This window comes from Corythoichthys intestinalis, chromosome 7 (genome assembly GCF_030265065.1).
Source record: "Corythoichthys intestinalis isolate RoL2023-P3 chromosome 7, ASM3026506v1, whole genome shotgun sequence".
NCBI classification, from domain to species: Eukaryota; Metazoa; Chordata; class Actinopteri; order Syngnathiformes; family Syngnathidae; genus Corythoichthys; species Corythoichthys intestinalis.
The window spans coordinates 9,679,564-9,693,275 of record NC_080401.1 but is presented as its reverse complement, the minus strand read 5'-3'; the positions used below and the strand labels follow the sequence as shown (position 1 = coordinate 9,693,275).

Here is a 13,712-nt window from a genome sequence, read left to right as displayed (position 1 = left end):
GTTCTTTCAACATACACAAAAGAACTGGTTTTACACATGCATTAGGCTGGAGGGGGTCAAACTTTGTAAAACCACAGAAATGCTAAGAAAACTGCTTTTGGCAGTTATACCTACAACACAAAACCCAAGAGGTTTGCATTAGGCGTCTGCATTACACTTACTGTAACAAGGCATACAGTTTATATTAGAAACTGATTTCCTTTTTTAGGCTTGTTAACACTTGTGTATGTAAATCGGACGTTAGTAGATTCTTTTCTTCTTGGAGATGTGTGTGTGGCAGCCTGGCCTTTTTTTAACATGGAGGTTTGACAGTTGACATCATATTTTAGGGATCAACGCACTGATCCGCTCCTGAATTTTGTACTGGAATGGCGTACCGGACCGTTCCGGCCCACTTTCACCCCTGAGTAATAAACTGTACTTCATATACTGTACTCTATATGGTTTAACATTAAAAAATGTAATATAACCAACCATGTGAACCCTGCCACCATTTTGTAGTCTTAAAGAAGTTGCAACTTATAGGTGTGAAGCTCAAATGGTCCCAATTTTATCTAGTGTTGACATACTGAAACTACATGTATGTTTTAGTGGGATGAGAAACACAACATCTTAAAAGTTGTTTTTCAGCCTCAAAAACACAAGTCACTGAAGATTTCAATGAGTGCATTTCCTATTCAGTCTTCATGTTTTTGTTTGAGCAAATGAATTTATTAAAATTCAACATTTTGTTTGTGAATGTATTGATGGTACTCCACAATATAAAACTATATACTGATCTTTCTCAAAATCACACAGATGAAAAAACAGTGTCTGCATTAATAAAACCACCCAAAGATTTATAGGTTTTCATATTTTAATGAGGATAGTATGCATACAATGCCAGAAAGGGGAAAATAAGTAAGTGAACCATCACATTTAACATTTTGTAGCCCCCTCTATGGGCGCAATAACTTCAACCAGACGCTTTTTGTAGCTGCATATCAGTCTGGCACATCAATCAGGACTAATCTTGGCCTATTCTTCACTACAAAACTGCTGTAGTTCAGTCAGATTCCTGGAATGTCTGGCATGAATCGCTGTCTTTAGGTCAAGCCACAGCATCTCAATGGGGCTCAAGTCTGGAATTTGCCTTGGTCACTCCAGAACATGTATTTTGTTGTTCTGAAACCATTCTGGAGTTGATTTACTTTTATGTTTTGGATCATTGTCTTGTTGCAGCATCCATCTTCATTGTAGCTTCAACTGTCTGACACTGTCTCAAGTTTTCCTGCAAAACATCCTGAAAAACTTTTGAATTCATTGTTCCATTAATGATTGAAATTTGTCCAGGCTCCAAGGAAGCAAAACAGCCATAAATCATGAAGCTCCCTCCACCGTGCTTCACGGTGGGAATGAGGTGTTGATGTTGGAGAGCTGTTCCATTTTTTCTCCACACATGACGTTGTGTGTTACTCCCAAACAATTCAACTCTGGTTTCATCATTCCACAAAATATTTTGCCAAAACTTCTTTGCAGTGTCCAAGTGCCTTTTTGCGAACTTAAAACGAGCAATAAAGTTTTTTGGGTTTTTTAGACAGCAGTGGCTTCCTCTGTGGAGTCTTCCCATGAACACCATTGTTGGCCATAGTTTTACATATAGTTGATGTGTGCACAGAGATATTGGACTGTGCCAGTGATTTCTGTAAGTCTTTAGCAGACACTCTAGGGTTCTTTTTTTTTTTTTTTTTTTTTTACCTCTGAGTATTCTGCGCTGAACTCTTGCCATCATCTTTGGTGGACGGCCACTCCTTGGGAGAGAAACAACAGTGCCAAACTCTCCATTTGTAGACAACTTCTCTGACTGTCAATTAATGAACAGACTTTTAGAGATGGTTTTGTATCCTTTCCCAGCTTTATACAAATCAACAATCCTTGATCGCAGGTCGTCAAACAGCTCTTTTGACCGAGCCATGATGCACCTCAGACAATGCTTCTCATCAAGACATTCTTACCAGGTGTGTGTTTTATAGTGGGCAGGGCAGCTTTAAAACACCCATCAGTGACTGGGCACACACCTGACTTAAAATGTTTGGTAAAAATTGCTTTCAATTGCTCTTTAATTCTCTTTAGGCAGAGGGTTCGCTTATTTTTCCTGACTCTGTCATTGTTTGCATGCTATCCTCATTAAAATATGAAAACCTATACATGTTTGGGTGATTTTAGTTAAAGCAGACACAGTATTTTCATCTGCGTGATTTTGACAAAGATGAAATCACATTTGATGGTGATTTTATGCAGAAATGTGAGGATTCCAAAAGATTTAAATACTTTTACTTTTCATACCACTGTATTTAAGAAAACATTTACTCAAAAGTGCTTGCTTTAAAATTCATTCGTTCATTCATTTTCCATGCCGCTTTTCCTCACGAGGGTCGCGGATGCTTTAAAATTTACAATATATATATATATAATATATATATATATATATATGTATAAAGATCCGTACAGAGATATATTAAAAAGACCCAGAAAATTCCTTGACAGCAGTTTTATTTAAAACTGTGCAGAAAAGTGAAAACAAACAATTAAATTGACTGCATTTTAAACATAAACTGAACAACCTAAAAAATTTAGCTTAATGGTGGATGGCAAGCAATTAACAGGTGCATACCACCACCTACTGTAAAAGAGTGTGCAGCATCCATCTGAAGGCGCGCTGCTCTATTGGTTTTATTGGTCACTATCTTGTTAACCTGGCTAATCTTGCTTGTCCTCGTGTTGCTGCCTTTCGTGCTGAATTACGGGATAGTTGCACGGGACTTATTGATTGTGCAAGAGGCATGTATATGAAACTATCAATTCACAATGAGGAAAAAAAAAACTAAAGTAACATGGAACGCAGGTGACAATTTGAAAAGTAGTTGGGTAAAAATGACAAATACGTGCAAAAAATGTTGTAAAGTACAAGTAAAACATACCACTTCATATTTGTACTCAATGTACAGATACGCTATCATGTACTCAAGTATTTTTACTTCGTTACATGACACTGCTGGATTTTAAGTAGCTCTACTTGTAGCATTTGCATGCTGATTTGCAATCTTAAAGTGTTGTATACTTACACAGATCGACAGATGAACTGCACAGGTAGTTATGACTTTTTACAATTGAAGAAAAAATTTCAGCGCTTGCAGGAACTTAACTACTGTGTGATGGATATTTGCAACAGACATGAGGATTATGGCTTGTAGTAGCCGTGAAAAGTCACAGGAAAGATGCTGTCAACCTCTGCCCTGGCAATCTCTGTCAGTTTGGCAGCATCCAAAACCAGCAAGAAGCCCGGCCTCTCTGCTCCTGGCTTCACTACAATGCTCAACAACACACCTATGGGACACACACAATGGAAATCAATGTAGTACTCAATTTTTTGCGGGGGTAGGTAGACTGTATAATGTACTCTAGATATGCTGAAATCAATACTGCGCACAAAGTGTTTGTTAAAGCTTACTCTGTGTACCTTTCTTATTAAATAAGGCCTTTTTATTGACTTACAAGATTTGTGTTCCAAATGAAGAGGCCAGTGACTATTTACTGTATGTGTTCTAAGTTACATACAGATTTGATTCACATGTATGTATTGTAAAACCAAATATAACATAGCATTCCGACATTGGTAAAATTAGTGTTTTACTTCTTGACCTATTGAGTACATCATGTGTACTTTGTTGAAGATGTCTTCCAGTATCATTCTTTTTTACAGTATTCATACCATCGTCCTCCTGTGTAGCTCCTGGTGCTGGTACAAATAGTGGTTCTGATGGATAACACTCTTCCTCCTGCCAGACCCATGTCTCTTTGGTCTGCACGTTCAACTTGACAATCTACAAATAAGTTATTTTTTCTTCATGCATCAGTATAACCAGCTTTATTGAGCAAATAAGACTTTTTTTTTACCTTATCAGGGATGAAATGGTTGAGTCCAAGACCATATGTGTAGGAGTACTTCTTGCCACGACACAGAGAGTAGTTGATCTGTGGAAACTCAAAGGCTTCAAGACAATACAGGCAAAGAGACAAATATTTATGTCAAAAATAATGTTTAAAAAATGACAGTCTGCCATCCAAACTCTTTGAAATATTTTGCTATGCTATATCCTACAGAATTTTAATCTTATTTGGTCAAATTAGGGAAGAACAAAACACTAACAAATGACTGGAGGTACGTATTGCTACCATAAATTTAATTCATGTTTTGTGTGTATAAAATACACAACAAATCAGCATATGTACCGTGTTTCCACACTATAAGGCACACCTAAAAGCCTTCAATTTTCTCAAAAGCCGACGGAGCGCCTTATAATACGATGCGCCTTATATATGGATCAATATTGGTTAATCATGGCATGACATTCCTTTTAGTGTTATTTATGTAGCGGATGCATTATGCAACCCCAACCACTATTACTACTACTGCACCTTACTATAATGCAATGTGCCCTATACTGTATATGAAAACAGTTTTAAAATAGGCCCTTCATTGAAGGCGCGTCTTTGGCCATGTCCACACGTAGCAGGGTATTTGGCAAAAAGAAGATATTTTTCTACGGTTTGACGTATACTCCACACGTGCACGCAGATTTAAACCAGGGTTCTTAAAAACGATGGGGAAGGTTAAAATTGGCAAATTCTGCGTTTGTGGCTCCATCATGTGGATACTGAAAACCGAAGATTTACGTCACTGACTGCGACAAATTTTGTCCTCATGTCACACGAGACCAATTTTTACATTTGGAGTATATCAAATAGGCGCTTTTTTGCTTCCATTTTTTTTTTTACAAACTCTTGCTGTGCTTCTTATTGGATATTGGGTATTTTGGACAATCATTTTATTGTTTTGAATGTACTTTAAAATGAAAGCTGTTGGCTGTGGAAGTTTTTTTCTTTTTCTTTTTTTTCTACACAAACGTGCAGGTATGGACGCAATTATTTTTCCCCGACGTATTAGGGCAGAATCCTCGTTTTTTTTTTTTTTTTTTTTTTTTTAAACCTGCTACGTGTGGACATGGCCTTATACTCCAATGCGCCTTATACAGAAATACCTTGCCAATTCGCGCTTCGAAATTTGCGGTTTCAGTTATTCAGGGATTTTTGAGGTACTGTATAAGGCTCCCTTGACACCTGTGCATCTTCATCGAAGTGCACAGGTGTTTCTTCATCATCATCATCATCGTCAGTCAAGGATGGAACCGTTGGAGTCTAATGTTATTTTATGTAAAAATGCTAAGATGTATGCATGTATACATGTACAAATAATTGTTTTCTTAAATATATACACAGGGGTTGGACAAATTAATCGAAGCACCTTAAAAAAAATCAACAAAAATGAATTTAATCTGGTGTAGGTCCGCGTTTTGCAGCAATTACAGCCTCAATTCTCCGAGGTATTGATTCATACAGCTTGTGAATTGTTTCCAAAATAATTTTAAGCCATTCTTCAGTTAAAATACCCCCTAAATCTTTTAGAGACGAAGTCGGTGGAAATCGACGTCTTAATGGAATCTCTAAAACTGACCATACATGCTCATTAATTTTGAGGTCTGGAGATTATCCCGGCCATACGAGATGCTCAACTAGAATGTTCCTCATGCCATTCTTTAACAATTATGTTCAATGACTATGATGCCAAAATGTTAGGTGTTTCCAATATTTTGTCCAACCCCTGTATATATCTGATTTATATCATAATTATTACATTTGCCGTGCTTAAAAACCATTTGCAATATAATTCATTTTATTTATACATATTTTTTTTTTTGTTAGTTTTTTTTTTTTATTATTATACTTTGGGAAAAAATGTCATATGTATCTCTCTTCAATGCTGTTATATCTGGATACATTAAACACACACACAAAAAATGATGTAAATAGGCTCCGCCTCTGCTTCACAGATTTTCGCGGGGTGGGGTCCCCATTAACAGCAAAAAAAGAGGGATCACTGTATATTGATCTATATTGGTAAATAATGGCATGACATTCCATTTACCCCATTAACCTTGAAAAATGGGATCACTGGATGTAATCATGGTTAGACATTCCCTTTAGCGCAGCTCTAGCTAGTGGATGCAAAACGCAACCCCAACCACTACTACTTTTACAGTGGTACCTCTACTTATGTAACTAATTGGTTCTGAAAGTAGTTTCTTAAACTGAAAATTCCATAAGTAGAGATGAGTTTTCCATGTGAATGCCTAATGCCTAATCCATTCCAAGCCCCGTAAAATTTAGACATAAATCTTTTATAAAGCATACAAAAATTATCAAAACATTTAACAAATACATGATACAATTAGATTATGGCACAATAAACTTAAAGTTGTGCATTATGTAAAAAACAAAGAATAAAGAATAAAAGTTAATACACCTATGTAAAGCTGTCAGAACACCTCATTGCCAGAAGCGGCAAATTAAGAGGACACTTGGATGCACCCATACACCTGCAGCACAGGCCCCTCTTAGCCAATTGGATGCCAGGAAGATGCTAGGCAATAGCCAATGGCATAGAAGCTATAATTATGTTACGTTCAGGAAACTGGGAGCTGCGAGTAGAAGTCAAAACCTGATTTTTGCCGTTCGTATCCGGAAATTTCTGCCATACCAAGAGGCAATATTTTATATTTTAGCATGCTATAATGGTGCCATTGACTCGCGCTAGCTTAGCCACTCCGGAGCCCTGAAACTAACAAATATCTTGCAAACGAAACGGAATTTGTTCAAATCAACTCCACCAACGATCTAAAGCCCTGCTAGCTCGAAGATTATGCCTAATATCAAAAATCCGGAACTTTCGCTTGAAGCCAAAATATCACGGTTTCACAGTATCATGGTATTGCAAATACAGCTGTAAAATGTGTTACTTTGAGTTATCTAGCTGAAGTATTCCCATACCAGCGATTTCGTTTTCTTCGATGGGAGAAAAAAAGTTCAGAAATTCTACCTCCTCCAGCCATTGTGTAGCACGGCTGACTCACTGACACTGAGCAACAACCGGTGGGGGAGGGTTGAGCCATGCAGATGCAAGCGAGGGATTTTCCATGCATTTTTGGGACATAAAAAATAGCTAATACCTTAGGGACGGTACGACGGAAAAATTTTGCGGTTCTGAAACCTTGACATTTTCATACCACGGTTTACCTTAAAAACCGGTAATCAGCACATGTGTAGGTACACGCATTATATATTTCTCAACTGTATTTTAAGTCATGCAGCCTAAAAAAGCTTAACTAAACATCATTTCTTGCTTGTTCACAACAAATCACTTTGGAAAAGAAAAAAAAAATGGAAAAAAACCTGCTCTTGGTTTTGAGAAGAGGACTTCAGGTTCCAACCAGACAGTTCCATCACTACGAAGAGCAGCAGTTGCTGTCGTGTATGGCAGGGAAACCAGATTCTTTCCTTGGTCCTCCTAAAAGGCCAACCATACTGTATATTGCTTTTAGAACACCCCATTACAGTATCTAACAGTGTATACTGAGATTGATAAATAGACTTCAGATCATAAATAATTCAATATCAAAGGGTTTACAAAGTAGAAAAATGACCAAAGGGTAGGTCTCAGAAATGCACAGTTTCAAGCTATTACTCCCAAAATTATTGTGTAAAGCCCACACAAGCATGTTAGAGAACATAACTTCTAGTTTTTGTTTAATTTCTTTATATGTGTGTACTCACGCTGTATATATCCAATGGCAGTACATATCTTCTAACCTCAGGCTGAGGTGCTCTCATGGCTGCTTTCTTAACCTCCTCCCACTCCCCCCTCAGATTTGCCAGGTACAGGTAGTTATACACAAAGTCATGGCTGCACACACAGACAATCATTAAGAGTATGTCAACACCAATACACACATAAGCTCGCACTCACCTTTTCCACACACAGAGGTCAACAACGATAAACCCCTGGTCTTCATAAGCGTTAATATGATGGAAGATATTGAAAGCTGATGTTCGGAACTTGTAGTTGCTGAGATATGTTGCTGGGTCCTTAGTGGCCAGGTGAAACCATGTCTTGAAAACACATGCATAAACACTGATAAACAAAAAGCTCATTCCTGGATTTGTATCTGCCAAATAACCAGAGGTGGGTAGAGTAGGCAAAAAATTTACTCAAGTAAGAGTAGTGTTGCTTCAAAATAATATTACTCAAGTTAAAAAAAAAAAAAAAAAAAGTATTTGGTGAAAAGTAATGAGTAACATTGTCAGTAACTGCTTAAGATAATTGATTTTTTTCTCTCAGCACAGTTTTCTATATGAACTGTTATTTTTATACTGTACTATAACATATTACACAACCACACTGTACATACAGTGCCTTGCAAAAGTATTCGGCCCCCTTGAACCTTGCAACCTCTCGCCACATTTCAGGCTTCAAACATAAAGATATAAAATTTTAATTTCTTGTCAAGAATCAACAACAAGTGGGACACAATCGTGAAGTGGAACAAAATTTATTGGATAATTAAAACTTTTTTAACAAATAAAAAACTGAAAAGTGGGGCGTGCAATATTATTCGGCCCCCTTGCGTTAATACTTTGTAGCGCCACCTTTTGCTCCAATTACAGCTGCAAGTCGCTTGGGGTATGTTTCTATCAGTTTTGCACATCGAGAGACTGACATTCTTGCCCATTCTTCCTTGCAAAACAGCTCGAGCTCAGTGAGGTTGGATGGAGAGTGTTTGTGAACAGCAGTCTTCAGCTCTTTCCACAGATTCTCGATTGGATTCAGGTCTGGACTTTGACTTGGCCATTCTAACACCTGGATACGTTTATTTTTTTAACCATTCCATTGTAGATTTGGCTTTATGTTTTGGATCATTGTCCTGTTGGAAAATAAATCTCCGTCCCAGTCACAGGTCTTGTGCAGATACCAACAGGTTTTCTTCCAGAATGTTCCTGTATTTGGCTGCATCCATCTTCCCGTCAATTTTAACCATCTTCCCTGTCCCTGCTGAAGAAAAGCAGGCGCAAACCATGATGCTGCCACCACCATGTTTGACAGTGGGGATGGTGTGTTCAGGGTGATGAGCTGTGTTGCTTTTACGCCAAACATATCGTTTTGCATTATGGCCAAAAAGTTCAATTTTGGTTTCATCTGACCAGAGCACCTTCTTCCACATGTTTGGTGTGTCTCCCAGGTGGCTTGTGGCAAACTTTAAACGAGACTTTTTATGGATATCTTTGAGAAATGGCTTTCTTCTTGCCACTCTTCCATAAAGGCCAGATTTGTGCAGTGTACGACTGATTGTTGTCCTATGGACAGACTCTCCCACCTCAGCTGTAGATCTCTGCAGTTCATCCAGAGTGATCATGGGCCTCTTGGCTGCATCTCTGATCAGTTTTCTCCTTGTTTGAGAAGAAAGTTTGGAAGGACGGCCGGGTCTTGGTAGATTTGCAGTGGTCTGATGCTCCTCCCATTTCAATATGATGGCTTGCACAGTGCTCCTTGAGATGTTTAAAGCTTGGGAAATCTTTTTGTATCCAAATCCGGCTTTAAACTTCTCCACAACAGTATCTCGGACCTGCCTGGTGTGTTCCTTGGTTTTCATAATGCTCTCTGCAATTTAAACAGAACCCTGAGACTATCACAGAGCAGGTGCATTTATACGGAGACTTGATTACACACAGGTGGATTCTATTTATCATCATCGGTCATTTAGGACAACACTGGATCATTCAGAGATCCTCACTGAACTTCTGGAGTGAGTTTGCTGCACTGAAAGTAAAGGGGCCGAATAATATTGCACGCCCCACTTTTCAGTTTTTTATTTGTTAAAAAAGTTTAAATTATCCAATAAATGTTGTTCCACTTCACGATTGTGTCCCACTTGTTGTTGATTCTTGACAAAAAAATTAAATTTCATGTCTTTATGTTTGAAGCCTGAAATGTGGCGAAAGGTTGCAAGATTCAAGGGGGCCGAATACTTTTGCAAGGCACTGTACATACTAGGAGTGGGAACCTCTTGGTACCTCACGATATGATACGATTTGCGATACAAAGCTCACGATAACGATGATCTGACGATATGCCGATACAACGATTATCGATACATTGGTCAGGAAATCATTCTAGGAAATTCTGCAAACAACTAATAAACAGAAAAACAAGCTTCTGCTGTGAATTGGAATGAGTTTATCACTAGTAGACGTCCAATCCATTTGAACGTCCCTCCCCACTTCAAACGGATTGAATGTCTATGGTCGTCAGTGGGAGCCAGATGCCAGGCAATGAGGTAATTTTGGGCCATTTAAGGTCATTTACCTATTGATATTCAGTTACTTCCTGTTAATTTTAGGGTATTTTATGAGTCACTTCCTGTTAATTTTGAGTTACAGAACAGGAAGCGAACTGGGAATCACCCAATTGAATAGGCAGTGACTCAAACTCAACAGGAAACGACCTGTAAATGCCTTAAAATGTACAGCAAGTGACCTGTAAATGCTCTGAAAATCGGACAGAATAACTGAATGCTCTGGTTTCGAATGAATGCCCCTCCCATTCTAAATGGATTGGCGTCGAACTCCGTCAATGGCAGCCATAGTGTTAACTGAGACACTATTATGGTGGAAGATTTTGGTAGCAGCTTGTTGGTTCCTTTTTTGTTTGTTGTTGTTGTTTTTTTTTTTTTTTTAAACATTGACACCTCTTTAAAACGATATCTCGATTCTTAGCAGGTGCATATCGATAACCTTTTGGGATACAAAGTATCACGATATATCAATGTTTTGATATTTTGTCATACCCCTAATACATAAACACATATTACACAACCACAAGGAAAAAAAGAGAGAAAAAAAGTCTACGAAAATTACGGAAATTATGTATTATTCGTCCAAACAGCATGAATGCCCTCTAGCAGAGAAAAAATATTTCCTATTAAAAAAATAAAAAATAAAAATAAAAAAACTGTCCTGTTCAGCTGTTTGACATGGAGAATGGAAGTCTAAGTGTCCGGTTGGTCAGAACAGTTTTAATGTTTCACATTGAGAGTATGACATACTCCCATTGTGATCATTCAACATACCTCATTTATTATGACAGAACAGCGAACAGGAAGGGGTTATGGGGGAACAGAAAAAAAGAAACACGAGAAAAGAAAGAAAGAAAAGCAACATCAAGAAACACATTGAACGTCTACACTAACTATTAATATGTTGGTGCTATCCTCAGCTAGATGTATTTCCGGTTGACACCATGTGGCGGGGCCTGTTGACCAGGGAAAGAAGTGGAGGGGGGTGGGGGAGAATATAAGCTAAGTGATTGGGAGGAGTAGAGTGTACACAAATCAGCACTGTGATCTAGAACCCAGTAATCGTGTGAATCCCTTGTGAGTGTAAGCCCGTTGGCAACCGACCCTACGCCGCCGCACCGCCAATCCCAGCACCGGGACCCCCCCACCCGAGCGCGGCCAATCACAACCAGCTGCACGCGAGCCCAACTAAACACGCGACAGCCAAGCAGATGAGCGGAAATGCCGCACGGGCGCCAACCCAGGGCCACGGCTCCCACCCTGCCAGCCCAAGGAGGGAGGGAGGCAAGACGTCCAACACACGCGCTCATCGGTAAAAGCAGCGAGTACTTACTATTTGTGTTTTTATATTCTTTTATTACCTTTTGATTGCCTCAAAATATTTTTTGCATGTGTTTCCCTCTCATACTTTTAAGCATTGTCTTTTCTTGTGGTAGCTTTAAAGCAGATTGTTGATGTGTTGACCACATTAGTCAAGTAGCATATTTAAACCACCCTTATTTGATATTACTACGTTTAAGTATTTTCTTAAGACATCTTTAGTATGTTCTGTCTGTATGCTGTCAAATTCACCTCTTGCAGGACGTTTTGCTGGTGTAGCACATTTTGGCAGAACACTGTTTTTTTTTTTTCCTACTCTCGTCTCGCCCCATCCCCTCTTTCCTGTTCATTTTGCTTTTGCTGCTGGTTTTGTGAAATATCAACAATGCTGTCATGCTCATTAATGTTCCTGTCGGGTTCAAATTGAGAGTGTTGAACAAATGACATGTTGATGTCGCTAGAATCAAACTCTGAAAGCCCGGCAACGTAACCATGTGACGTCACCGCCCTGCGACGTCAACAACAATGCCGACCTACGAGTTAAACTAATTTTTCAAACTGTATAAAAAATGAAAACATTAAGAGGGCTTTCAATATCAAATTATTTTTACTCATAATAACGTTTATCTTTTAAGAACTACAAGTCTTTCTATTTGTGGATCCTTTTAAAGACGCCACATGATTGAACAGGCTGGCGTGATCATAGAATGGCGAGTTTGATTGCAAACAAGATTGATATAATGGGAGTCATGTGATTATTGTTGCACTTTTTCATTGGTGAAACTGTTTGAGCCACTGTTGGCGTCCCTGGCAAAAAACAAAAACAAAAACAAAAAAAATTATAAAATCTAATATGAAGAATAGAGAGGAAAATTTTAATGACTAATGTAGCCCAAAGAAGCGGAGTAAGAGTAGCATTTCTTTTAGGGCTGCAACTAACGATTATTTTTACAAACGATTAATCGGATGATTAGTTAAATTAACTTTTTTCAATTACCTTCACAATTTACCTTGAAGTTGTTTTAAGCATGTTGTAAGTAACAATGAAGACAAAATGGATGACTATTTCCTTCAAAAAATATTTTATTACCAGCTCCTGACTTAACTGTAGTGTACAACTGTATTTATCAAATTTGTTGTCAACTGATTTATTAATCGTTAATAGCTGTTGCAGCCTTATTATTAAGAAGCTTGTTTAGACAGTACGATTGAAAAATTGGCAAAAATGTGAATTGTTGTTTTCCAAAGTAAAAGCCGATTTTTTGTTCATGTCCTACTTTGACTTTACAAAAATATAATAAAGAAATCTGATTACATTTAAGACTGATAAGTTATATATATGTTATAATTTCAAAAATTTAGACAAGTTTAAAGCAGAAGTTCAGAATTTTTTACATTAGGCTTAGCGGGGGTTTAATTAGTAGGTGGAGTTGATTTCAACAAATTCCGTGCTGTTTGTAAGTTATTTGTCAGTTTCAGGGCTCCGGAGTGGCTAAGCTAGCGTGAGTCAACTGGGCCAACCTAGCATGGCAATAAAAAAAAAAAAAAACGATACAGATCTACAAACGGGTCCAACATAGTCAAATAAATTCAAAATGCAGATCATTGTTCCAAAACACTCATGAGGCCAAAACATAGTCACAAAAAAACCTGCCGTAACTCATTTAATTCTGCAGGACTATTTTTTTTTTTAATTGAGTAATACGACCCAATAGAGAGGAGTGCTTCAGCCACTCCTGCTCACGCTGCAATTGAGGAAGGTGGGAAGTCGGACTTATCGCACTCGGAGGGTACCAGTTGCGACCTCAAAGCGTTCCAAGCGAATAAACAGCAAAGATGGCTGATCGCGAGTAGTTGTTTTTATTTTGGCCATCAAAAAACATTTTGACCTCCTGCAAACATCCCTTCTCGTAAGCACTCAAGTAGTGGAGAGGTTCCAATGATATTTTTTCCAGATCAGAGGTTGGAAACTCTGACTTCCCACCTTTCTGGAATGCAGCATTAGTCTGCTGCTGAGTTAACTGAGAGCGGCAACATGGCGAAATGTCCTTATAGTGGCTGTGGAAACAGACAGAAGAAATGGGCAAAGGAAAGTTTACATAAATT

The 13,712-nt window shown here is 38.3% G+C and overlaps 1 protein-coding gene across 2 annotated transcripts in view; it reads right to left on the bottom strand.

Annotated features, from left to right (window-relative positions):
* Positions 1-2,532: 2,532 nt before the first annotated feature.
* The window catches only part of LOC130919362 (retinal Mueller cells isomerohydrolase-like), a 36,340-nt gene continuing 25,160 nt past the window's right edge, over positions 2,533-13,712 (bottom strand). Inside the window, exons 9-14 of one of the 2 annotated variants that reach the window (XM_057841973.1) lie at positions 7,904-8,046; positions 7,711-7,840; positions 7,330-7,444; positions 3,937-4,031; positions 3,752-3,863; positions 2,533-3,366 (exon numbers count right to left, since the gene is read on the bottom strand). In XM_057841973.1, coding sequence (XP_057697956.1) covers positions 3,221-3,366; positions 3,752-3,863; positions 3,937-4,031; positions 7,330-7,444; positions 7,711-7,840; positions 7,904-8,046 — 741 coding nt within the window. In that variant the 3' untranslated portion in view covers positions 2,533-3,220. The remainder of the gene's footprint in view (positions 3,367-3,751; positions 3,864-3,936; positions 4,032-7,329; positions 7,445-7,710; positions 7,841-7,903; positions 8,047-13,712) is intronic. The other variant, XM_057841974.1, reaches the window with a different exon arrangement.